Source organism: Solanum verrucosum, unplaced genomic scaffold (genome assembly GCF_900185275.1).
Source record: "Solanum verrucosum unplaced genomic scaffold, falcon-dt-bn FXZP01000060.1, whole genome shotgun sequence".
Taxonomy (NCBI): domain Eukaryota; kingdom Viridiplantae; phylum Streptophyta; class Magnoliopsida; order Solanales; family Solanaceae; genus Solanum; species Solanum verrucosum.
Genome location: NW_026020129.1, coordinates 11,693,513 through 11,721,283, shown reverse-complemented (window position 1 = coordinate 11,721,283; position 27,771 = coordinate 11,693,513). Strand labels below are relative to the sequence as shown.

The window sequence follows — 27,771 nt, the reverse complement described above, 5'->3', positions numbered from 1 at the left end:
GCTGGTAGGAGACAAAATTTGAAATGTAAGGGAGTTTGCACTTTCAAAACTTCCAGGTCATCTAGTTTTGCAAAAAAGAAATGAACATTATATACAAAAATCAAATATTAAACAACATGACTTTATAAGAACCAATGTGTATAAACTCTATATGCACTTCAAATTCTGCCCAATAAAGAGAATGCCATCTTCAAGAGGGCAACTAAATATAGACAATTACATAGTCCCTTGCCTAACATACCAGGGCATCTAGATTTGCAACAACAAAATGAACATTATATAAAAAAATCAAAGCTAAAACAACATGAATTTATAAGAATTAATATGTATAAACTCTACAGGCAGTTCAAATTCTGCCCAACAAAGGGCATGCCATCTTCAAGAGGCAACTAAATATAGAAAGGTACTACACTATTGAAGACATAGTCTTTTGCCTAACATACAAGGTCATCTAAGTTTTGCAACAAAGAAATGAACATTATATACAAAAATCAAAGTTTAAACAACATGACTTTATAAGAACCATTGTGTATAAACTCAAAATTCACTGAAACCATGTAAGAACCATTTGAACTGCAGTAATAGCAAGAAACATAACTATCAATTCCGAAAGGAGGGTAAGAAAGAGATGCCCAAATATAGCAAAAAAAAGGAAGTGTTTGGCCATAACATTTTATCTAAGTTTTTCAGTTTGACCATCGAAAATTCCAAACATAACTAAAAACAACCAAAACCCTGTTTTTACTATTTACACATTAAAAAAACCTAAGATTAGTTGCAAGAACAATAACCAAACAGAATTAACACAAAAACCCAAGGTGATTTCAGAAGTGAATTTGGGGAGGGTAAGTGTACGCAGACCTTACTCCTACTAAACAAAATGACTCCCCCGCATTATATGTCATTCATTTTTTGCTAACACTGAAGTAGAAAGGTGCATCTTTTTTTTACATTCTTGTTTGTAAAGGGGAAAATATCGCTGCTAGAGGTTCTGGGTGATGGGTATGATCTTACTTAATTACCTAGGGTTTGCTCTAAGATTAGGTCGTTATAATTTCTTCTAATCTAAACAAAGGAAAACCCTAGAACAATTCAATATGAAGGGGACAAATCGTGGGAGTGAAAAATGTATCAATGTTTACCTGGTTTGAGTGGGGGTTTGATTGAAAGCCTTCTGGTATGTAGAATCAGGAAGTGAGAGTGCGTGAATATTAGCAGCATGGGGGAATGAGTGGAGCAGTTGGAAGCAACGGAGGAAATTGGAGGTTGTGTGTATGCCGAGTTGCAGCAATGTAAGGAGGGAGTTTTGGTTTAGGAGTAATATATAAAAATGGGGTGATGGTATGGAAGAGGCGTGTTGGCAAGGCAAGGGGAATGTTGTTTAGTTGTGGATGTGACTGTTTGGAGGCGAAGGGTTGTTTTGGTATTTTTAAAGTTGTGGGAGAATTAAGGTGGGTATTTTTGGTATTTAAAAAATTGAAGGAGAATTAAGGCTTGTGATGGCGCCACATCACCGGGTTGAGGGTTCCCCTTTATATATATATATGATTATCAATCAGATATGGAATTAAAATCATCAAACTAGGCATACAAAAGTCAAGTCTATAAGTGAGAAAGAAAAAACCCCTTTAAAGTTATTAATACTCACCTCAGTTGTCATAATTCGATGCTAAATGAAGGGTGAAAATTGAATCATCATATCTTTTTCGAGTGAGACGTAAAAATTAAGACGGTAAAAAAATATTTGCTCTTTATTTCTTGATCTATATATATATATATAAGAAAATGAACCTTAAGCTTAATAATTCAATATTCAAAAGTAAAGTCATAATACAGTTAAATCTTATTAAATTAATATTCGGTAATTAATAATCTCTCTAAGACAATATTTTCTCAATTAAGTATTTAGTATATGTTATCTAGCATGGGCAAACATATATTTTTATTTTTTATTTTAATTTATGTGACATTAATAAAATTTTAACGGTCAAACAATTTTTTTGTATGTTCTTTAAATTTTAAGTTGTTGATTATTGTGGTTAATAATACTTTATATGTAATTTTCAATATTTTCTTTCTCCCAATTTATGTGTCATTGACAGAATTTCGAAAGTCAAACAAATTTTGTATATGTCTTTGAAGTTATTTAATTATTATGAGTTATAGTACATTTTACGTATATGTTACTTTTTCTATCCCAAACTATGTGACATTAGTAGAATTTTGAGAGTTGATCAAATTTTTTGTACGTCCTTTAAATTTTGAAGTTGCTAATTATTGTGTGATTTGTAGTACGTTTCATGTTATTTCAAATAATATATGTTATTTCCTCTATCCTAATTTATATGGCACTAATAGATTTTGAGCTTCAACCAAATTTTATAGATGTCTTTATAATATTTTAGGATTTAATTACCTCTTTTTTATTTTTAATCCATTAATATGTTTTCTTCACAATTATAAGTAGAGTTACCTTTCAGTGTTGATGGTTTAGCAACATACCCTTAAAAGAACAGACCAACGAAAGCTTCCTCTTATTGATTATTGTGCGAATTATTAAGTAAAAAGTATTCTAATTAATTCTACTAAAGATTCACTAATTGAATGTTGAGAGAAATTAATTAATGTGAGAAAAGTACTGAAAGAAAGACTTAATCCTACTCCATCCGTCCAATAATTATTGTCTATTATGCTATTTTGGAATGTCGTACAATACTTGTCCACTTTATGAAATCAATGAATAGTTTACCCCTTATTATTAATTATAGTCATTTTTCAATTATATTTTTTAATACATTATATTTATTATATTTAAAGAATGATATAGTAGTATTACTCTTTTATTTATAATTTCTTAAAAAATGTATAAAGTCAATACTGGAGAAATATTATTGGAGAGAGAATAATTGATATCAGTCACCAAAGCAATACAACTAAGTAGTAATAAGTGGGGGCATTATTTGTAGTTTTAAAGGGTAGTGCGAATTATTTGTAGTTTTAAGGGGACAAATTAGACCAATAGATACAAAAAAATGAAATACAGTTGAACTACTCCTTTAACTAACCAATTGAATTACATTTTTCATGTGAAATTACAAAAGTAACATCTGAGAATTTTTTTGTCAATTCCCATAAACGGGAAGCTCCTCACATTCACTCTTATTAATAGTAGTAATATAATAATTTTCAAAGTTAAATTAGATTGTATTAATTTGATATTTTAAACAAAAAAATTAAATATGCAAAATCTATACAAAAAGTACTATAAATTGTATTTTTTTGCATATGAATATGATGAAAAAACAAATTGTAAAATATTAGTTAAAATTCGTACAATTAAAAGTGTATAGAGAGAGTAATAAATAGGTAATTAAATTTCAAGAAGTTTAAAATAAAAGGTTGAAAAAAAGAATTAGATAGACAACATATATTGAAAATTGAAAACATATAAATAATAAATGGGTCCAAATGAGGTCTAACTTTTCGGCTAATAAAGTAGTAGGTAATTAATGGTGTTAAATTGTCCAATAATATAAACCTTAAAGGTATAACCATAAAAGAAGAATGTACAAGACTATTTAAGCGCATACATCCAACACTTGTCATGTGCTAAGTAGTAGCCTGTGCTAAGCAGTAGCCCGTGCTAGCACGGGCCCAATATGTATCATTTTTTGTTTCAATTTATGTGACAAGTCAAAATTAAAGAGTTAATCAAACTTTAATATTAATTTAAAATAGTTTAAATTTTTAATTATTGTTAACTATGGTAAAAAAAAATTATGTCTTTTAACATTCTAAATTGCTAATTATTGTTGTATGATTTGTAATATCTTTTACACAATTTTCAAATAATAAAGGTTATTTCTTTTTCTCAATTTATGTGGTATTAATAAAATTTTGAGATTCAATCAATTTTTTTTGTCTTTAAAATATTCTACTGTTAATTACTGTAAATTATTGTACTTTCTAAGTAATTTTCAAATAATATATATTATTTCATTTGTACAATTTATGTGTCACCGATAAAATTTGAAGATTTAATCAGATCTTTTACATATTTTTATATCTTTTGAATATTTAAGTAAATAATTATTGTGATTTATAATATTTTATATAATTATTTTAAAAAAATTAAACAACAAACAAAACGAATTCATCATAGGAAAATTACCAAAACATCCTTCAATACATCAATAATGGGTCTCACTTTTTGTTTAAAAAAATATGCATATTGGGAGGATATTTTTGTCCAAAGTGGAAATAGAATAAGTATAAAACATTAAAGTCTTTTAAAATTTTAAATTGTTAATTCTTATTGTATGATTTGTAATACTTTTACATCATTTTCAAATAATAGAGGTCATTTCTTCTTTCTCAATTTATGTAGTACTAAAAAAAAATTGAGATTCAATCAATTTTTTTTGTCTTTGAAATATTTCTAGCTGTTAATTACTGTAATTTATAGTACTTTCTAAGAAATTTTCAAATAATATATATTATTTCATTTGTCCAATTTATGTGTCACCGGTAAAATTTGAAGAGTCAATCAGATCTTTTATATATTTTTATATCTTTTAAATATTTAAGTAATTAATTATCGTGATTTATAATATTTTATGCAGTTATTTATTAAAGTAAAATAAATTTAAAAGAAACAAACAAAACGAATTCATCATAGGAAATTACCAAAGTATCCTTCAATACATCAATAATGGGTCCCACTTTTTGTTTTTAAGAAATTACACATTCGAAGGATATTTTTGTCCAAAGTGAAAATATTGTGTAAAAAATGTGTATTTATTGTGATTTTGAATGTTTTGTGGGGTAATAGGACGCGCACAAAGTTAAAGTGTCTTTTTGAAAATCTGGGACAACTTCAAGTATCACTTAATGTTTTTTCTCAAAATCTAATTTACTTTCGTAAACTATGTGTCAGATCAAAATCAGATTAACAAATTCAAAAGGAATGAGTAATAAATAGCTCATACAATGATATATTTATTATTTAAAAGAAGTACTCTTTTTTGTTGAAAGCTAACAAGATAGTTACAATGTAACTAAATACTATAAAAATCTTTGCATTGTAGCTTATTATATATATATATATAAGAAAATGAACCTTAAGCTTAATAATTCAATATTCAGAAGTAAAGTCATAATACAGTTAAATCTTATTAAATTAATACTCGGTAATTAATAATCTCTCTAAGACAATATTTTTTTTTGGTTCCGACTTGAGCCAATGGAAAATATCACTCATTTCGATATGATAATAAGATAATATATTTTCATAAGACATCTATATAAATATATGGTCCCAACAGAAAGTTCCGGTGTTGTCTTTTCGAGCTACACCATAAAATTGTGAAAAGTTCTAGATGTGATAAGTGTTTCCTTACGCGTAACTGGTTGCATATGTATTGTATCATCTTCAACTTCATCATCAACATTGTTTTTTCGATGGTATCTACAATTTCTTCTAAGTAATGGACCTTTGAACATATATCACTTTCATCTGGATAACGTCAATTTTTTTGCGGTAACCGGGATCATTAATCATGACTTCAAGTTCATAACGTTTCACAAAACACTCTTTAAATTAATAAGTATTAATTTGTCGATTAAATAATACATCTACAAAATAATAATATTTCATGGTCCCACAGATATTAATTTAGTGAGGTTTAATTTTACTATATAACAACGTTAATACTCCTTCTGTCCCTAATTACTTGTCAACTTTTCCTTTTTTTAGTTGTCCCTAATTACTTGTCCATTTTGACAAATCAAGAAATGACAAAAAAAATTTACCTATTGCACCCTCAATTAATTACTTTGAAAAAGGTAGAACTTCTTGAAAACCTTAAGTTTTAAATTCATCCACTTCATAATTAACAGGGGTAAAATGATAAACTCACTATGTCAATAAGTGTTTTCTTAATAGGTGTGTCAATTCAAAAGTGGACAAGTAATTAGGGATAGAGGGAGTAATAATATCTATAAAATTAGATATAATGATATGTTATTGTATTTGACAAATATGAAACATACCTTATTTATATATATATACATCTCACTAAGTGATGTTTAACTTATCCCATCGTTATTTGATTTATTTATTTTTGCTACGATTAATATCTACTATATACATATATGGCTTAAGTCATCCACAACCACTCAAAGTTGTCCGCATAATTCATTTGAACACCTCAACCTAACGTTATACCAATTGAACACCTCTACAAACTCGAATTTAAACCATTTGAACACTTTTTTGACAATCAGTTAAAAGTACAAAATGTGTGTAACCCACTCGCGATGACGTGGAAGATTGATGAATTAATGATATACATGTGGCATTTTGAGCTAAAATAATAATTAAAAATTTATAAAGAAAAAAAAAAGGAAAAGGGCATGTCCGACTGTCCGCCCGCTGTCGACCTTGCAACCTTTTCTATTCAAAGTGCTTTTCATCCATTCATTGTCTCTTAAGTCTTAATTCAACTTAAAATCAATCCAAATATGTTTATTAAAGAAAAAAAACTGAAATAGTAAACTGTATATTCTTTTTTAATTTCTTTATTTTTTTTTCCTTTTCTCATCTGAGATTCGAAAGAAATTTCAAGGAAATTCAACCATTAATGAACTTTTTGTGAAGATTTTCAGCCTTAAATTGAACCCTTCTTTAATTTCTTTATTTCTATCCCTTTTCGGCTTTTCTCTTCCATAGTTGATTTTGATTTTTTTTTTCAGGAGAAATTGCTCATTTTTATTTCTTTTTATCTTGTTTATGTTTTGGGTGGTGAAGAAGAAATTTTTAATTTTTGTAAAGGATAGTAGTGCTTTCCACATGAATATGATAGTGGTGAGGGAGAATGTGAAGTGGCTGAATATAAGAAGGAAAGAGAAGGGTGGATAGTGGTGGTAATAACTGCAGTGGGCGCAGTGGAAATGGTTGTGGTGGTGCGCCGGCAGACGCGGTGGAAATTGGTTATGGTGAAAGAAGAAAGAAGAAAGAAGAAGAAAGAGATAAAAAAAATATAGCTAAAAATTGTTGGTCACGCGCTGAATATGTGTGAAATGCACTTTTCAAGCCATGTCAGCTAAAAGTGTTTAATAGGTACTTATTTTGAATACCTTAAGGGGTCGTTTGGTAGAGTGTATAAAAATAATGCAAAATATAGTGTATTAGTAATGCTTGCATTAGTAACGCTTGTATTAGTTATGCTTGCATTAGTTATGATGAGATCTTTTTATGCAATGTTTGGTTTGGTGTACTAAAAATATTATGCATTACATAATTTTTTTAGAAAAAATATTTGTTTACAAAAGTACCCTCCACAAATATAGTGGAAAGGATGTAAAAAAAGTTTTTGAGGGCAATTGTGTCTTTAATAATGTTAATGCATGCATGAGAACCCATTGCATTACTAATGCATAGAAATAGATGGTATTAGTAATACACTCTTCAATACACAATAGAGTGTATTACTAATACAAGCATTAGTTATGCATATGTTAGAAAAGTGTACCAAACAAGGTACTACTAATACATTAAGCTAATGCAAGCACTATCTTCTCTAATACACTCTACCAAACGACCCCTAAGTGTTCAATAGGTACATCTCATAATTAAGGTGTTCAAGTGAATTATACGGACAACTTTGAGTGTCTGGTGATGAATTAAGCCTATATATATATATATATATATATATATATATATATATATGTGACAATAACCAAGCAGGTCATGGTCGACATGCCTGCCTGGCTAATAATAAGGGCAAATTAGTAATTTCAGTTTCCCTAGATAAGCCACCTGATTTCAGCTTCTGCCGCGTGTATTGTCTCACGCTCTCATCTATCTTTCTTCGGTAAATCTCATTGTCATCGATCTGTCTTCAGTAGAAAATATAATTTCTCTTTGGTTTCTCCGCTGCTTCAGCTTACTTCCATTCTCCATCTGCTTGCCCTTCTCTTGCGTCCACTGATTCCAGGTAATATTTCCTTCGAATTTCTTCTCCAAAATTTGCAATCCTCCAATCTAAACTACCATTGTTAACTCATTAGCCCAGACGCACATCATATTCCTGCTGTTCTTGATATTCTAATATAGTAAATTAGTGTCCTACTTTTCAAAAATCAATCAAATTCAGTCAGCCGTAGGATTTGCAAAAAAAATAAAATCCATCTTTGTTAACCAAAAAATAAACAAATTTAAAATTCACCCAAATACCAAATTTCAAAAGGGTAGAGTTTAGGCTTCCATAGCGTTCTCCAGTTCTCATACTTTATTGTTGGTTAGTTGATTTCTTTATTAAAAGTAGGTATGTGAAAGGAGGATTCAAGATTTGAAATTTATCAACTGTTGTATCGATCTCAACTTAATTAAACCGTCATACTCACACTTTATCTCTATATAAATTAAACGGATTGTCACAAACTCATATTCTTAATTACTGCTTATTGATTAGAATTGAACGACATGTTAGGTTTATAAACGCACTCATAATCTTAATTACTACTTACTGATTAGAATTGAACGACAAGTTAGGTTTATAGACGCTTTATAACTTAAGTTGGCGTTATACTCAAAGTGTCGCATTACAACGACAAAATATGGTTGTTTATTTCAAAACAAAGCTTCTATGTGAACTATTCAAGTTAGGAAGCCTTTCCATGTACAACAACTTATTTAAAGTAGCTAAAGAATATGTTCTGTTATCGAACAATAAAATAAAATTGAATTTTTGTTGCGTGTCTGGAGATATGTAATCTCAAATTTGCGGGGATAACTTTTCCTTCTCCACGCCTTTACTCGGAAGAAGACCAATTATAGAATCCGGTTACATAAATCCGATATAAGACTTGACTTATGCTACATGGACAGTGAAATACTGCCATGAAGAACACATATTTACCGCTCTGTGAGACATTGGTAACGACGTCAATATAAAATATATTAGATAGTTTCCATTGGACTTCTACAGTTTGAACAATTTAAATGGAGTGTTATGGAATTATTAGATTCCACTGCAGATCCTTAGGAGATGGCAACACTTCCTTGACACACTAAATAAACCATTTATGTGATAGAGAATGATTTAGTTTTAGCTACAGAGGTTCTACCAAAAGAAATGTAAGAAAACATTTGATAATAAAACAACTTTCATTTGTTGTTGTTGTGTATTTGCTCTTTAATTTGCATATGCTCTTAATTTTTTCTTCTTAAAGGGTATGTCATACCTCAATAATTAACTTAATGGTTGACTAGAGGAAATAATAATTTAAACTTTATTATAAGATTTTTTATTAACAGTATCATATATTAGACTTTTCCGCAGCAAATAGGAGGAATATGACAACACAATACATAACAGAACTTATAGTTATTGCTCTTATAAATATTAGTTAGTTTTGAATTCTGAAGTTACTGAAAAAGAATAGAATTGTGCATTCTTTTTTGTTATTATCGGTTGTTTCTTTTGTTGTATGCTAAATTCGATGGGTACATGATTATTATACTCGAGGAGCTGCATATTGGTACTGCTTCTTATATTTTCCAGCTGCATATGGATTGTCTATTATCTAATAGTTCTCATGTCTCAAGAGTTGTAAAACATAAGTCTACAAAACATGTTCACGATTCCTTTGATTTTAGTCGGGCAATACAACATGCTGACATTTGCAGGTGATTTAATATCTGAGATCACATTACAATATAATTCTGCCTTTAAGAAATATGGATGGAAGCGAAATTATGAATAGAACGGTAAATGTATTAATTTGTATTGTTCTATTGCTTTCCCAATTCCTCAACTTCAAACCCACCCCTCAAGTTTATTTGTAATATTACTAATTTGGTTTGCTATTATGGTGTTTCCTTTTTTGATTTATATTAGGTTTGAGCAAACGACAAGAAGTTTCGCTGGCGCTAATATGGACTATTTCATCGTTGGGAATAATAGAGATCCTTTCCTAGAAGGAATGATTGATAATGTCATATACACAGAAAAATAAAAATGAACACAAATGTTTACTGTTGCTCCTTTTTCCTTTCAAAGTGTTAATTCTGGGTCTTTGTGATCTACGACTATATGCTTTTGTGTCACTTTTCTTATGTTTTTCATAGTGTGAAAGTCGTCTGTTGTATATGGGTACTCTTATTATACCTTAAATAGCGTCAAAGAAAGTACAGGGTTTGTGATAAAGAAAACTTATTCCTTTATTCACGCAAACAATCACTTCAAAAAAATTGGTTTGTGATGTTGGTGTTTACTTCACTTGAATAACCCACTGTTGCTTCTTTAACTTAAAACTCCATAATTAGCCCCAAAACATATTATTTATATTATTGGGCTAGTTTAACTAGTATAGTAGTTTGATAAGCTTCAATATGGGATCCAGTAACCCATATTATTTTTTCATGAAAACCAAGTCACATTTAATTGCATTGTAGAGTTATACCAACTCATGCTCAATTCAAATGATTTTTCTTCCATTAATTTTTAAGTAAACAAATTATGCAAATATATGTTAGGCAATTAACTAGTAGTACTTAACAATGTAGAAATTTATAAAGTAAATACGAGAAAGTGCACGAAAATAAAGATTCTTGCAGAAACCCAAAATCACAAAATACATTACATGATAGGAGGAGGAAGCGACGAAAGATTAAAATTAAAGATGAAGCAGGCATCTCAAGGATTTTCCATCGATAAGCAATTGAAAAGCTTCATTGATCTTCTCAAATGGCAGTCTATGAGTAATAAACTCATCTAATTTTACCACCTGATCATAGACATGCAATTGAAAAGTCAGTAACTTTAAATTAATAAGAAAAAGTGGAAAATACGATGTAAGTAAGTAAAATGAACGTACGTACCCCAGCCATGCATTGTTTAGCAAAAAGAGGGAGTTGGGATTTTCCTTTGAAGTCACCAAAGACAGAAGCCACAATCCTTCGGCCATCGAACAGTTCCATTGGATGGAGTGATAACAATGTTGGTGTCGGATGAATTCCTAAAACTATTGCCATGCCCCATCCCTGTACGTAATGTAACGTAACTCACATGTCATCTGACGACAATCTCTCTCTATATATATATATAGAAAAAATAAAATTACTTACATCATGTGTGCATAAAAATGCCTCTCGGAGAACTTCCATATTTCCAGCACACTCAAAGCTATAATGCACGCCTCCCTCAGTCATTTCCCTTATTTTCTGCACCCAAATTCAATGCATCGATCATTCATTCATGTGATTGATTATGAACCATTAAAAATTACAGTCATGGAGTTTGTCACTCTTTCTGACCTCATGGACGGGCACATCGATTTCTTTGGGATTGATGAAGTCAGTAATTCCAATTGCTTCACCTTAATTAATAATTAGGAGGGAGCATCTATCATTATTTGTCTAATCCTTAACTTATAAATTAGTAATTAAGATCATACATTTATGATTTTTGCGGAAACGTTTACCTTTAATACGTTTTTCAGGGTTAATATCCACTCCTATGATCTTCGATGCGCCTCTGGTTCGTGCCCCTTCAACAACCTGCGGCAAATTGAAAATTTGAACAAATTAATTCTTGTGCTCAACTAGTCTATTAAAGGACCTTTTACCCTTAATCCATGAAAGAGGAAAAATAATACTAAAACTATGATTAGAGAATTATTTTAGTAATAGAAATATATTGTTGACTTTAGGAATAGTATATATATAAGTAAAATAAACTACTACTATGTGCTTAGCTTGTTCCATAAATTAGCTACCGCAAAAAATTGAAAAGTCAATAAAAGAGGTACATTTATTAGTAATAAAATAAAAATGATCCACCTAGCTAGCTACTTTCCTATGTTGAACCCCTATATATGTTATGTATAGGGGTGGCAGGGGGATCGGGTCAGCCCGCCCCGGCCCGCGACCGGTCCGAGAATCGGCCCGTCGGACCCGGTCCCGTTTGAAGATGGCGGGATGGGGGCTTTCGGGATAGGGGACCGGTACCGATCCCGTTCACCCGTTGGCCCCGGTCGACCCGGCCCTGTCCCGGCCCGAATGAACCGGCCGGTTCGCGGGATCCCCTAACAATTTTTATTTTTATTTTTATTTTTTTAAATTCTATCCGTTGGGCAACGGCTAGTGGGCCCCCCCAACGGATATTTTGGCAGTTTTTTCCCCCCACCAACACCCCCTACCACCCCTACTTTTAATAATTTACTTTAAACCCTCAAGTTATTATAAATACACTTTAACCCACTTTTAATATTATAAATACCCCTCTATCCCTTATTATTTCTTACAAAATTATATATTCTCTCATCTATTTTTTTTATTCTTTCAAGTCTCAACTCTCAATCTTAAGTCTCAAATCTCAATATTTTATTTCATTTAAGTCTCATATTATATCATAAATTCATAATACATATATTTCAATTCTAAGTTTTCATATTATATATCATAATATATATATCTAAGTTTTCATATTATATTTGCTATCAAATATTGGAGTTCCAAATTACAAGTTACAAGTTACAAGTTACAAGTTACAACAAACTACAAGCTTCAAGAATTGGTTATAACGTCTGCTATTAACGCAGACGTTTGGTATATTCGTTTCATAATATTTATATTTTATTTTTCGTCATTAATTTTTGTGTTATTATTATTTTTATATTATACTTTACATATAATTAAATATGAGTTCTAACAAAAAAGATACCGGTAAAGGAAAAGAGAAGGAACCAAGTGGCATTAGTAGATTATTTAATTTTACTAAAAAAAGTAGTAAGGAAAAAAATAAGACTAAATGTGGTGGTACTTCTAGAGTTAGATTTAATACAAATGATTCTACTTATGTTGATGATACTTCTTATGATATTGATTCAAATGCTCAACTCGATCATGAACTTTTACAACAAATTTATGGTGATATTAATCCTTATCTTGATGAAAATTCAGGTGAAGAAGTAGAAGTTGGTTCGGGAGAAGATGAATTAGAAGATACACCTACTAGTCCGGTGACAAATGTTCCAAATGAAACTACAAATTCAACGGAGCAAAATTCTGGACGCCCACCCCTTATACCTCCTACAAGGGAGAAGGTGAAGTATCAACGTCTTAAAACTTCTGTTGTGTGGCAATTTATGACTTTAGATAAGGAAAATTCTATTGCTATTTGTAATAAATGTAAGCAACCTTGTAAACATAAACAAGGTGGAGGTCAAGGTGGGACGGGGGGCTTAAATAGACATTTGTTATCTTGTGTGCCGATTCAATATAAAGAAGCTAAATCATTAGCCGATAGAAAAAAAGGAATTCCAATTAATGATTTTGATATTAATGTTAATGAATCGGTAGGGGCTTCTAACATGGTTCAAGGAACATTAGATCCTTCTAACCCCGGTGGTCCACTAACACAACGTAAATATAATAAGGAAAGAGATCGTGAAAATTTAGCTAAAATGGTTTCTGTTTGTGGTTTACCTTATAGTTTTCCTTCACATCCCGATTTTATTGAATATATTCAACAAACTTATAATCCTAATTATAGAGGTTTTTCAAGAAATACTATTAAATCTGATGTTTTTGTATATCAAGGTAAACATTGTCAATATCTTCGTTGTGTGTTTAGCATATTAGATTGTAAAGTGTCTATAACTTCGGACATGAGTCATAGTGTTAATGGACGTGATTATTTAACTGTTACAGCACATTGGATTGATCATAACTGGAATTTGCAAAAAAGAATCTTAAGTTATAAAGAATGTGTAGAGAAAAAAACTGGTGCATATTTAGCTTCAAATATTTTGAGTGTTATAGATTATTACATGCTTATAGATAAAGTAATGTCTGTCGCATTAGATAATGCATCTAATAATGTAAACGCTGCTAGTATGTTAAAAACTAGATTATGTCCAATTGATGATAATTCTTTTCATGTTAGATGTGTTGCACATGTATTAAATTTAGTTGTATAAGATGGTATTTCATTATTTGAATGTGGTTGTATGAAAATTGAATATGCTGTTGCCTGGATTTTTTATGCTAATAGAGTTGCTAGAATTAGGGAATTTAATGAGCGTTGTGTACTATGTGATTTGCCACCAAGAAAAATTCCAAGACATATTAAAACAAGGTGGAATTCTTTTTACAAAATGCTTTCAGTTGCTTACGAATATAGAGGACCCATACAAATGGTGTTTAATGCTCATAATGCTGACCCATTAGACAGAATTTATGAAGAAGATTGGGAAGAAAGTAATGAACTATTAGAATTTTTAAGACTTTTTTATGATGCAACAACCATGTTTTCTGGAATTTATTATCCTACTATTTCATCAGTATTAATAAATATTTGTGCTATTTCAATTCAATTTTCTAAATGCAAAAATATTGAAAAATTTAGAGTTGCAATTGAAGGTATGATTGAAAAATTTTAAAAATATTTTTTTCCTATTCCTCAAATTTTTTTAACTGCTACTTTACTTCATCCTGACTATAAATTACAAGGTGTGCAGGGACTTGTTGACACTTTTTATGATACCTTAGAAATTTCACCGGAAATAAATCCAACTAGTCAAATGTGTAAGTGTAGCATAAAAGTAGAAGCAAAAGTTTTGTATGAAAAATATAGAACTACAGGAAATATTCAAGAAGTTGGTCAAACTTCTAATCTTCAGAGTAAAGCTCGAATTTCAAGTTATATGCGAGATTTTCTTGGTCTTAATTCTACTAACCGTGATGATTTTGAAGAATATCTTAATCAATCTTTAAAAACAGTGGAAGACGAAGATGGCAATGAAGATTTATTAGCATGGTGGAGGAGGCGGAGCGTTGCATTTCCAATTTTAAGCAAAATGGTTCGTGATGTTCTAGCTATTCAAGCTTCATCAGTTGCATCAGAGGCTGCTTTTAGTGCGGCAAGGTTTCAACTTGACGATCATAAACATTCATTGGCGGAAGACAGTTTGGAAATATCAGTTTTATTTAGAGATTGGGTCAATGCCAAAAGGAGAAATGATAATTTGCCAAAGTTAAGTTCCAAACAAGAAGCTTGGATTAATGTGGTACTTGGATCTAATGATGATGAATTAGAGTCACAAGAGTTTCTAGCAAGTTTGCCAACACCGGAGGATGTTACCGTCGATATGATGCGACAATTAGAATTGAATTTTAAAGGAAAATACAAATATTAGATTACATCAGAGAACTAATTGAAACAGAACCCTTCCTAGAAGGTGGCTGCGTAAATTAGTTACTCATCTAATATTTGTAACAAATATTAGTTTTACATATGAGAACTTATTGAAACAGAACGCTTCCTAGAAGGTGGCTGCGTAGATTAGTTACTCCACTAATATTTGTAAATTGTAACTTCTAAGTTCTAAGTTCTAAGTTGCAATTAGATTTTATTGAATAAATTTGAAGGCTTTATTAAGTCTTTTTTATATAACTATTGTCTTGCATTTTAATTTTAATATATTCATACATATTTACATATATACTAATTTGTTTGAAAATAGTTGAACATAATAAAAAGAGAACTAGCTATTACAAAATTTTATAATAAGGAACAAATGTTAAAAAATGGAACTTTAATACATCAACTAACACCTAGATTATTAAAAAAAAAAAAAAAAAGAAGGAAAATTCAAAGTATTGCACATAACGTCCTTTTTTGGGGCCTTTTCTTCAAAATCAAAATTTCAAGTTTAAATTACTTTAAAATATTTAAAAGACAAATTTGAACTTCTCAAATTTGTAATTTCAAAATTGAAAATTGAAAATTGAAAATTGAAGTTTGAAATTTGAAAGTTGAATTTGAAATTTGAAATTTGAAAGTTGAATTTGAAATTTGAAATTTGAAATTTGAAATTTGAAATTTGAAGTTTGAAATTGAAATTTGAATTTTGAAATTTGAAAACTTAAGCATTATTTATTAGCTAAAAATGTTATTGAAAAAAAATCAAATAAACTAAAAATGTTATTCAATAAATATAATTTCAATACAAATAAATAAGTATATAAAAAATAAAAAATCCCCCGTCCTGTCCCGTCCCGTCCCCCCAAAAACCGTCCCATCCCGTATATATAGTGGGACGGGATGGGACTTATTTTTGTCCCCCCAATCCCGGTTCCCCCAATCCCGGTCCCCCCAAAATCCCCCCAGAACCGTCCCCCTTCGTCCCGTCCCCCAGTCCCTGTCCCTTGCCAGCCTTGGTTATGTATCTTGTGGTAAGGGGAAAGGAGAAACAAGATTTGTCAATACACCTACCTCGCGGTGTCCTAGCTACCATGTGAGGGTATTTAATTAATTGATGGAGACAACATCAACGCCTTTAGGCGCAGTTATTAATTAAATTAAAATTAATGTGACTTCAAACCTATTTAAATAATAATTTAATTAAATTAAAATTAATGTGACTTCAAACCTATTTAAATAATAATTTTAATTTTGACATTATTAATGAGTATTAGGAACTTACGGCCAAACCAACAGCTCCTAATCCAAAGACTGCCACCGTTTCCCCTGTTTGAACGTCAGCCGTGTTCCACGCAGCCCCTAGACCTGCATCAATTATATGGATATATCCCATTTAATAATTTCTATACCCTACTTGCCTTGTAATGAAACAAGTAGCAGCCACAAAAGTAGGCCCAAATACTCTTAAATAGCAATTAATATTATGTTAATTTCATCATGTAGCTTTTTACTTGTTTTTGTATAATAGCATTAAATATGTTTTTTTGTTATTATTTACAATCTTACGTAAATAAAAAATTATACTCATACTACTAGTTGTTTTAATTTGCAATAAAAATATATTTTCATTCTTACTCGTTAGTTTAACATATCAAGATAAAAACATATACTTTTACTTTTAAAAAAATTAAAATTAAACATCAATTAATATGTATATTATGTTAAATTCATGTTAATTTTAAGGGCGTGCAAAGTTCAAATATCAATTTATGTAGAATAGAAAATAGAATAACTAATGCACATATATAAAAGATACTAATAGATATGAATAACCCTTACTAAAAAATGTGAGAGAGATTATATTTGGGTTATAAAAATACTCATAAGAAAAGAGAATTAATTACCAGTGGATACGCCGCAGCTAAGCAAGGTCATCTTGTCAAGTGGGGCATGAGGGTCAATTTTGACTAAGCAAGCAGAATCAACAACAGTATAGTCGCTAAATGTTGAAGTATTAAGAAAATGATAAATGGGTATCCCATCCTTGTTCCTGAACCTGACCTTTCCGTCACTGTTCATCACACTTTTGAAGGGATTGACGCGGAACTTGCCACACAAGTTGGTTTTCTTTGATGATTTGCAATAAATGCAGTCTCCGCATTCTCCATTGAAAATCGGTACTACGTGATCTCCCTCTTTCATGTCAATCACACCTTCTCCCACGCTCTCCACCACTCTGTATATGTTTCTTAACAATTGTAAAACAAAACAATAATATATATACTAGACACTAGTAGTAGTATTGTTCAACTTACCCCGAAGCTTCATGTCCCAGAATTCGAGGATAAGCTCGTTGAGCTTCGCTCTTTACCAACAAATTAAATTAAATTAGATCATTCATCAATCACAATAATCAAAACTTGATTTATATATATACCTCGCCTTTCCAAGCACTGAGATCCGTATGGCAGATGGAAGTAAAGAGGATCTTAATTCGGACCTCCATTTTCTGAGGTGGATCGACCTGCACTTGTTCTACCACCAAGGGCTGCCCCGGACCATACGCTACAGCAGCTGCAACAATAATAATTTGTTAATTTCTACAGAAGAAGAAGAAGAAATTTATTACTCCACAAAACTCACCTCTGCAAGTGATGACCTTGCTGTTGGAAGCCATGTCTTCAATTTTGGGGGCTTTCTTTCCTAGTCAATTTCTACAAAAGGCATTATTTATAGTGTTACAACAAAACCTTGTGGTCAAACTAATTAATAGCAACCCATCTACATATCCATAAATTCAATTCATTCTCATCCCTCTCTTTATGACGTGTTTTTTATATAAAATATATTACACTTGTCACTGCAAATAAAAGGGATATCAAATAGTAATATTATTCCCAATATTCCATATTAAGTAAAATATTAAAAAAATAATTATAAGTTAAATTATTCAAAATTGAGATTTTTTTCTTTTTTTGATATTTATCCTCCATTTGATGAATTTCTTAACTACTTTACCTCTTTTAGAAGAATAGCTCAAAACTAATCCAAAGGACAAAGTAAAAAAAGTAATTTTTAATGTATGTCCGTAAATGTTTTTGTAATATAAGAGTATGTCATATCCCAATATTTTACTTAATTAAAAAAACTAATAGTTAGATATTTGGTTATTATTGAGTATTATTTTGTACTATTTAGCTAATAGTCCGTAAATATCATTAGACTATAGATCTTGACAATTAATAAGTTAATGAAAAATGCGCCAAGCATACTGATACTACTATTATTGTTTCTGGAACGGTAAAATATCATTGTACGTGTTTGAAGATAATCTCAAATTACCTTTTTCAAAGACACTGTGTGATACACCTAATTCAACAGGTCATGGGATTTATATGTCACTCTCATCCCCAACTTGTAATTAAATAGATGTTGGAGCATAACATTTTTTTTTAAAAAAAAAAATGTAGGGAAGGAAAACAATAACAATAAAAAGAAAGAAAAGAAAAGGGAAAACACTTTTTAAGGAAATATAGTTATAGTTTTAAATAATTATTACTCGAGACCAATATTCAGTGGTAATAGACTTGGGGTTTCGAGTTTGTATATTTAGAATTTGTATAACTTTTGTAAATGTAATTTTGCATAATATAATTTGTATAAATGTTTAAAGTTCAAATGTTTGTATATATTTGTATAAATTTGTTATTTCGAGTTTATACAAAAATAGCTCAATTATACAAATGTACCGTGAAATTATATAAACTCACCAGCGAATTATACAAACGAGACAACTTAAACTGTAGCTACAATCCGTAAATATGCAAACTAAAGCTATGGAGCATAATTAAATTTATTATAGTGAGTATTTGCAAAAATTTCCTGAACAATAGCCGTATCTAATTTGAGATTGAAACATGAAACAATTATCTGGTATTAACTTATTTAAAAAATTAACTGACCAACACGAATTATTTGAAATCTCCTGTTTGTTAACAAGCCTAAATAAGTTTTATTTTGTTATTCTTCTAATGTTATCAAATCTTAATCCCCAAGAACACAAAACTTAATAAGTGTAATTTAAACTCCAAATTATTATTATTTTAATAACGATGATAATATATAGAGTTTGCTACGAGGCAAAGTCGTTAAACAACAAAACCATCGAAAAGTCCCACAACACTTTTTTAAAAATAAATAAATAAATCAATAGAAGATCAACATTTAAAAATTTGATGAGCAGTGACACATTTAAAATGAATTATTTAATTAAGTGCGTCGTTATCTTTTACATCCAATGCCTTTCATTCCTACGCACATAATCTCCTCCATGTGTAAGTGTCCGTGCGTTTGAATTGACTTATTTTAGGTGTTTTTAAGTCGAAATAACTTTTAAGTAATTTTGAAGTGTTTGAGTAAAGTTAAAAATGGCTTATAAACACTTATTTTAAAATCAAAATAACAAAAATAAGCCAAAAAACCATAAATTAAAAATCTTAGCATATGACTATTGGCTTATAAGTCATAAGCCAAACAGGCCCTTAGGCCAAAAGCAGACGTTGACTTGACCTGGCTGTTGCTTCATGTGCTCACCATATTTATTACTAGTATTTTTAAATTAAATCCCATCGCCCGTGACTCCTTTTTATCATTTTTTACTCTGCTTCTATTTTAATATGTTTTAAAGTGGCATTAATTTTATGCAGACATAGGAAAAAATATTACGCAATCAAGTAGTTTATAAAGTAATTTTACATTAGAAAAATTAATTGGCGATGACCTTAAAAAAATGATTATATATGTCAAATAAAATTATTAGTTAGAGGTGGATTTTATTTTATTTTTTCTTCATGGGCTCTAGAGTACTTAGAAAAGAAAGTTATAAATTATTAAATCACTTTTTTACTCAAAAATAAAATCTACGCTATGATATGATTTTTTTAATAATAATAGTATGTGGCTAGTATATGAGAAGTTTAATTAAACATGTATCGACCAATTGTTGGAGATAGAGAAGCGTGGACTAAATTCTTTATGTTAAAGGGATTATTAGCTTTTGATGTGGTAGAGAAATGAATCAGTAATTATCAGCAGAAAGAAGGGTTCACATTTACTTACCATAAAGCAACGAAGATTGTATAATGTGAACATGAATGCATGTGCTAAACTTGTAAATTACTATTATTTTTGTTTAAAAAAGGTTGACCCTAGTTTTGATGTTTGCAAACAACTAGGACCAAAAGGCTAATGCTTGTAGAATATTCATAAGGCATTTGTGATTTCATTCATTAGAGAAAAGCTAATGTGGATGGAGAAAGTGGTAAATAGCAACTACCTAAAACACATGCACTGACTCCATTCAACTACTGTCCCTTCGGGGATATCCGATTTAAGAAAACCACCTCAAAGACAAATTAAAATATCATAAATGGAATTTAAAATATACCCTTTGGAACAATATTGGAATGTTTCATAATTTCACTTATAAATTCAATGTTTTGACTATTAAACACCTACCCTCCACCCCTGTCTGTACTATACTACTATTATGGAGTCAGCTTGGTCAATATTTTTTTTTTCTGGTTTCCACTTAACCAAGTTGAAGAAGAGAAAGGAGAATAAAACACTCCAATAGTTATCAATTGTAGCATATGGTTGAAATAGAATTGCCCTATTTTTCTTTTTAACTTTTTCCTTCTTCGCTATCTACACAAGTTACGTTGAGAAAACCAAACAAACTAACAAAAAAGGCTACATATAGGGTGTGTTTGGTATGAAGGAAAATGTTTTCCCCGGAAAACAAGTTGATTTTTACTTCTTTTCTCATGTTTGGTTGGTGAGTAAAAAATATTTTCCGAATTTTTTTTTTTTAGTGTTTGATTTATGAATGAAAAAATATTTTTGGGAAATATCTTTTACTTTTACTAGAGTAGAAAATAATTTTTGAAATTGAAAATATTTTTTAAAAACAAATTTAAATTTTTTTTGGGGAGTGGGGGGAGGTAGGCGGTGGGTGAGGGGGGGGGGATCGAGGGTAGGGGTGAAAAATTGAAATTTTGAAGTTGAAAATATTTTTTTAAAACAAACTTAAATTTTTTTTTGGGGGGTGGGGGGGTCGAGGATTGGGCTGAAAAAATAAATTTTTGAAGCTGAAAATATTTTTTAAAAACAAACTTAAATTATCTTTTTTGGGTGAGGGGTCGAGGGTAGGAGTGAAAAAATGAAATTTTAAAATTGAAAATATTTTTTAAAAACAAACTTAATTTTTTTTTTGGGGGGGGGGGCTGGTAGGGGGTGGGTGGGTGGGGGGTCGAGGGTAGGGGTGAAAAAATGAAATTTTTGAAATTGAAAATATTTTTTAAAAGCAAACTTAAATTATTATTTTTTTTGGGGGGGGAGGGGGCTGGTAGGGGTGGGTGCGTGGGGGGTCAAGGGTAGGAGTGATAAAATGAAATTTTTGAAATTGAAAATATTTTTTTAAAAACAAACTTAAATTATTTTTTTTGGCGGGGGGCTGGTAGGGGGTGGGTGGGTGGGGGGTCGAGGGTAGGGGTGAAAAAATGAAATTTTGAAATTGAAAATATTTTTTAAAAATAAACTTAAATTATTTTTTTTGGGGGGGGGGGGGGGGGGGGTTGGTAGGGGGTGGGTGGGTGGGGGGTCGAGGGTAGGGGTGGAAAAATGAAATTTTGAAATTGAAAATATTTTTAAAAAAATAAACTTAAATTATTTTTTTTTGGGGGGGGGGGGGGGGGCAGGGGGCGGGGGTTGGTAGGGGATGATTGGGTGGGGGTCGAAGGTAGGGGTGAAAAAATGAATTTTTGAAATTGAAAATATTTTTTAAAACAAACTTTTAATTATTTTTTTTGGGCGGATGGGGGGGGGGGGGGAGTGTGGGGCTGGTGGTTGGGGGTGATCGAAGGTGGGGTGGGTGAAAATATAATTTTGAAATTGGAAATATTTTCTAAAATCAAACTTTAATTTATTTTTTTTAGGGGTGGGGGTGTGGGGTGGTAGGGGGCTGGAGGGAGGAGGGTGGGTCGGGTGAGGGTGGGATAAAAAAATTGAAGTTGAAAAATATTTTTAAAAAATAAGCTTTAAAGTTATTTTTTCAACAATTTTTTTTTTAATTTTTTCAACAAAAAAGTTGTAATTTGAAATTGGTGGAAAGTTTTGGAAAATGTTTTCCTTGATTTTTGAAGGGAAGTCATTTTCCTTGAATTTGAGGAAAATGAGTTGATTTGGAAAACTTTTCCAAAACATTTAATCCAACCAAACATGAGAAAATTGGAAAATATTTTCCGAAAAATGTTTTCCTTCATACCAAACACACCCATATAGTTGTCATTATTAGTCAAGCCACATGCATGTTTTCAGATAAAGTTTAGTTTTTGGTAAGCCACATTTATATAATAACCCGTTTGTTTAATTATCTAATGCCGATAAAAGTTTTAGCATTCTTTATTAATATATATATTTATTATCGCTAATAAAAAATATTTTTATTGCACTAGTCTTTTGTGATTGACTTGAGCCAACTTCTAATTTGGGTTTTAGGGAGCTTCAAAAGTCTACTCATTGCTTTGTAGCCCACAGGCCCAATTACCATTTTAACACAAAAGTACATGCATACCTTTATTTGGTTAGACAAAACTACTAGTAGTAATGTTTTCGCATTTATTCTAGTATATAAAAACTATGGAAATAATGTTTACTTCACCAAAATTAAAAGATAAGACCTAGCTAGTAATACACCATCCTTTCTCTAATAGAGCTAAGTTTAAGTGGACATCATCCGATAGTGATTTTAAACACAAGTTACGTTGCAGAAAAGATTAATTATAGAGTATATGGAATGAGGGAATGTGTTGACTTGGGGGTAGTGACATGATGGGCGGTGGAACTTGCTAAAGATGATGAAACCTGCAAGTTGACAAAGTAAACTTGATGAAACGTACAGCCAAGTGCCAAGGACCAAGTCTTGCTTTCTCTTAAAAAATTGTTTACATATTCTTTTCTTTTAGATCCAAGTTATTGCTCAATTTTAACTCTTTTATTTAACATCCAACTTTGTTCGGACCAACTACTAACTTAGCCTTCCTGTATATGGAATTTTTTTTTAAAAAAGAAGCAAAATTTTATCAGTTTTGTTGTCGTTCACCAATATGCTTGTAAAAAGTCCGTCTCATATCCTACAACTAGCGTTTTCTTAACCTTTTTTATGCACTATAGTAGCTATGACAATGTATACAAGTCTCAGAATTTTATTATTAAATATAAGTCGTGGAGGTTCATGTACATCCACAAATATAAAGTCCAGATTTTTTTAATTAGAAATAAATAGAGACCTCAAAAAGCATGCATATATATCGAATAATCTCTATTATGTGCTATAATTTTAAAACTTTGGATTGTCGCAACAATCTACCTATAGATGTTAAGGACGACGGGGTCTGATGGAAGAACAAGTGCTATGATGCCCAAGCCAGTGGTATAGAAATTTTGACTATACCTCCCAAATTGTGATGAGCACTAAACTGATTGACTAAAGTTTATTTATTTTTTTAATCGGAAGGAACAATTAAAAAGCATATATAGATGACTAAAACAAAAGCAGCTCCCTGAAAATATTGAATAAGTTACAAATGATGAAACATGGCTTGATATATAATATATGCATATTGATTGATGTTACAGAGAGTAGAACACAAATATTAGGTACAAAAGATGAATTCTAGGTCTTACTCTAAGGAAAATAAAGCATGAGAAGTGGTGTTTCTACTACTAGAAAGACTCCAGGTATCGGAAAATCCAGTTTTGCCGCATTTAGCAACAGTTCTGACATTCTCAATCAACTCTTGTGTTGTAGTCTCTTGTGACAAAATCTCCAAAAGTTGTTTGGGAGTTATGACCAATTTCACTTTCCAAAAATGGCTCCCCTTCTTCTTCTGAATGTTGTTGTAGCGATACAATGCTTGTGACCTTCCTTTGCTATCGAAAGACATTCTATAGGGTGCAACCACTAGATTTTGAATTTGAGGAACGCTGCTTGATCTTACATGTCCTATTTCTATATTACTGCTCTCTTCTTTGTTGAGCGGCAGTAGATAATATGAGTCTCCTGCTAATAGTACTTGTGCTGCTGGCAGTGGCTTCCAGAAAAGATCATGGCTTCTAAATATTCCATGCCCCGGAAATTCTTCTGCAATGAATTCAACTGTAACGGGAGCAACGAATTCCATGATTCCACCCGTGGATGTTACTACTTTCACCATCATCTCTTCATTTCCTCCAAACAAGCAATTCCCCATTTCTTAACTACTTATAATTAATGTTGATAATAGAACATATATAGATGGATGGTCTTGCATATGTCGTCGGTGGAACTCGCTTTTCTTGATCCTAGATAAAGAAGAAACAAATCATGTGTTTGTGTATGAATAGTAAGTGCATGCGTTATGCTTACAGATTAATTAATGGGGGCCATAGTGCATTATCTCCATGTTTTCAGTCAAATCCCTATTAGATTATTTGCCTTTCACTTTTTCTCTTTAGTTAGAGTTTAGACAGACAAAGGGAAATGAAAATGGGACCGGACAAACTCTTCTTTTTCTAATTTGTTAAAGTTAAAGTGGCAAATGACGGAAAGTACGCATTTCCGCGCGAACCCAAATTATGAGAAAATATGTTATGTATTAAAAAAAGAAAAAGAGCCTAAAATAATCTAATTATACATGCATATGGAAGGCTTTTAGGATTTTCAACAAGAATTGATCTTATATTATACAATATAATTTGTTGACTAAGGAGGTTTGGCGGCCCTACAACTACAAAATCTTTTCAATATTAAATGAGTTGTAATATGCTTATGTAGACATAATATAATTGTTTTGAGAAAAGGACCTAGTTAATAATTCTCCAATTCAAAATTTAGACATATCTAGCAAGAGATTTGATGATCATTAACATATATGGTTCACACGTTAAGTTGAATTAAGACGTGAAGGGATGAAATGGGAAATGACAGCCTGTTTTTGACTCTCTTCTCATTTGGATGTCCATGGGCCCATTTTTTATTTGCTATAGCCCATAACCTAATATAAAGACAGCAGGCCCACAAGTATTTGGCGAACTTCATTCATATTGGGCCAATATTAACACCATATATATTAGGACAAATTACTTAACTACACTCCTTTACTTACCTTAATATCCATTTATCTCTACTTATTTCAAAATTTTCAAAAATCCCTTATTTACCTGTGTATCCCTCATGTATCCCGTGCATAACGATATGTATCCCGCTATGTGGAATGTATCAAACGCTATGTATCTCGTGCACAACGCTATGTATCTCGCATGTATCTCATGCATAACACTATGTATCCCGCTATGTAGAATGTATCAAACCTAATGTATCCCGTGCACAACGCTATGTATCCCACAAACATCATTTTTAAGGGATTTTTGGTAAATAGAAAACTAGAAGGGATAGAATATTATTTAGTACTTATAATATGTGGTTCCTATAATTTATACATATTATATAGTGGACTCCAATGTGGGGTTTCTAACCAAACTTTACTGTTGAAATCACTTTTAGTATTTTATGTGAAGAGGTAAACGTTTAATTAATTAAGATAAGATGGATACCTTTCTTTAACAAAGCAACAATCTAACTTTGAAAGAGCATCTTCTCTCATTTCAGCAATTGGTCCCTAGAGATGTAAAATCACAATTATCATGTTCATTCACTAATAATTGCAAACTTTTCTCTCTAAAGCACCTTTTAAATATATACTAAGATGCAAATCAACAAGAAATTAAAGCAGTCTGATAATAAAACGGTAATAATAAAAGGTGATTTGGTACACATACGTACATTTTATTACATGTTCTTTTTACTAATTATCCTTTCTTTGGAATAAATATCGATCATTCTGATGTTAGATGTAGTAAAATAACATAAAGTAGGAAAATGTCAGTTGATATCTGATTGAGGTTAAAATTACAGTATTACACAGACCAATGCTTCTTTGGCTATCTAATTCACAGAAGAAGAAAGAAAATTAGAAAGGGGGATAAACGGACACTAGAAAGAAAAGAGGAAATCATGTACGTAAAGCTATAACGTGAAATAGAAGTAACAAGTGTAGGACAAACGTAACATTAAATTGGTGTTGCAACTCATCTATCTGAACATAATAAGTTGCCAAATAGAAGTTCCTTGGCAATTATTGATATTAAAATACTACTCTAATATATTATATATGTTGCTTGTAAAGCAAATTCAAAAACATTACTAAGTTAATTTCCTCATGGGAGTACTTTTTCCCTTTTTCTTTTGTGTACATGAATAATGTTGTCGTCATATATATATATATATATATATATATATATATATATATATATATATCACATCGTAATTATGTAAAGGAGAAAATTTTGGTTTACGAATTAGGGACGTCATCAAGTTGTAAGTTAAAAATTAGTAAGTATAGCATGGGTGAATAATGTAATGCATATATAGAATTAAGTCCAACTCCAACTAACCAACTACAACTACCGGCCACTAAGTAGTTATTATTTAATAGTGAATTCATGAGATTAAGAGGTAAGTAGTTGCGTCGTCAATTTATTAAGGCCGGGCCTCATCATTAAAGAAAGGAATTGAGGAATAATGAACATCATAATTAGGACTAAGACTCACTACTTGATCATAACGGAATTTATTTATATACTATTAGTATATATTGTGTGTAATGTGCGTTGTGTTGCCTTAGCTTATTCATCATCCATCCACTTACAAATCATCATGGTTCAACACAAACACTAGCTCTCTACTCTAATCATCACACTCGCTCTCTCTCCAAAAAATATTCTTCACCTTTCTCTAATCTTTATGTATGACACTCTTTCAATTTTTCTTCCTCAAATTAAGAAAATCAAAACGTCATACGAGGGAACATATCAAACAAAATAATTATTTAAAAAAGAAAAACATATTTCAACTTAAAATGAGTTGAATTGAGCAGGTTAACTAGTATGAGTTAAGTAGCTAAATAGGCCCCATCCACGCACACTTAAATGGGTTGAGTATTTACCAAAAAAAAAAAAAAAAGGGTTGAGTGAGTCATATTGTCATGGATTAATTTTAATTGGCTCCTTTAAAAATGAGCTCTCTGGAAGGTAAAATATATATATATAATAAATAAATACTTGGGACTTGGGAAAAAGGAACAAAACAAGTTGAACATGGTGGTAGGAAAAAAAGGATTGTTGATGATGGGATACAGTACTCATGAGAGAGTCAAAACAGATAGAAGAGAAAAGTGAGGTAAAACATCAATTCAAATGACAACAACTTTAAACCAGCAAATGGCTGGGCAGTTAAACTGTTTTAAACCCATGTTAATTGTAATTAATATGTTCTTGTAACACCTTTTCTATATGCTTCTTCTTGTACTAACATCTTTTGATCATGAAACATTATAGGACGAGTCATCTAATTAATTGTCCTAACATTTTAAAGGAGGTTAGGCTTATATATATGTCCCCC

General features: G+C 30.9%; 3 protein-coding genes across 4 annotated transcripts in view; 1 reads left to right on the top strand and 2 right to left on the bottom strand.

The window, feature by feature from the left end:
- The window catches only part of LOC125826617 (uncharacterized), a 72,875-nt gene extending 51,456 nt beyond the window's left edge, over positions 1–21,419 (top strand). Inside the window, exon 7 of the mRNA XM_049505970.1 lies at positions 21,410–21,419. The gene's annotated coding sequence lies outside the window, so the exon portion shown is untranslated. The remainder of the gene's footprint in view (positions 1–21,409) is intronic.
- LOC125826618 (alcohol dehydrogenase-like 4) lies at positions 10,666–17,911 on the bottom strand. 2 transcript variants are annotated; one of them, XM_049505971.1, is made up of 10 exons: positions 17,856–17,911; positions 17,650–17,786; positions 17,528–17,577; positions 17,117–17,448; positions 16,495–16,577; positions 11,488–11,563; positions 11,321–11,382; positions 11,132–11,227; positions 10,886–11,047; positions 10,666–10,791 (listed from the first exon to the last, which is right to left on the bottom strand). In XM_049505971.1, the coding sequence occupies exons 1-10, from the start codon at positions 17,887–17,889 to the stop codon at positions 10,681–10,683; spliced, it is 1,143 nt and encodes a 380-aa protein (XP_049361928.1). In that variant the 5' UTR covers positions 17,890–17,911; the 3' UTR covers positions 10,666–10,680. The 2 variants fall into 2 exon arrangements, with proteins under 2 accessions (XP_049361928.1, XP_049361929.1); XM_049505972.1 differs by lacking the exon at positions 11,132–11,227 and having other exon boundaries at positions 17,856–17,889.
- Positions 21,420–23,953: 2,534 nt separating the features above from the next.
- Positions 23,954–24,523, bottom strand: LOC125826777 (uncharacterized). Its single transcript, XM_049506114.1, has one exon. The coding sequence runs from the start codon at positions 24,521–24,523 to the stop codon at positions 23,954–23,956; it is 570 nt and encodes a 189-aa protein (XP_049362071.1).
- Positions 24,524–27,771: the final 3,248 nt, after the last annotated feature.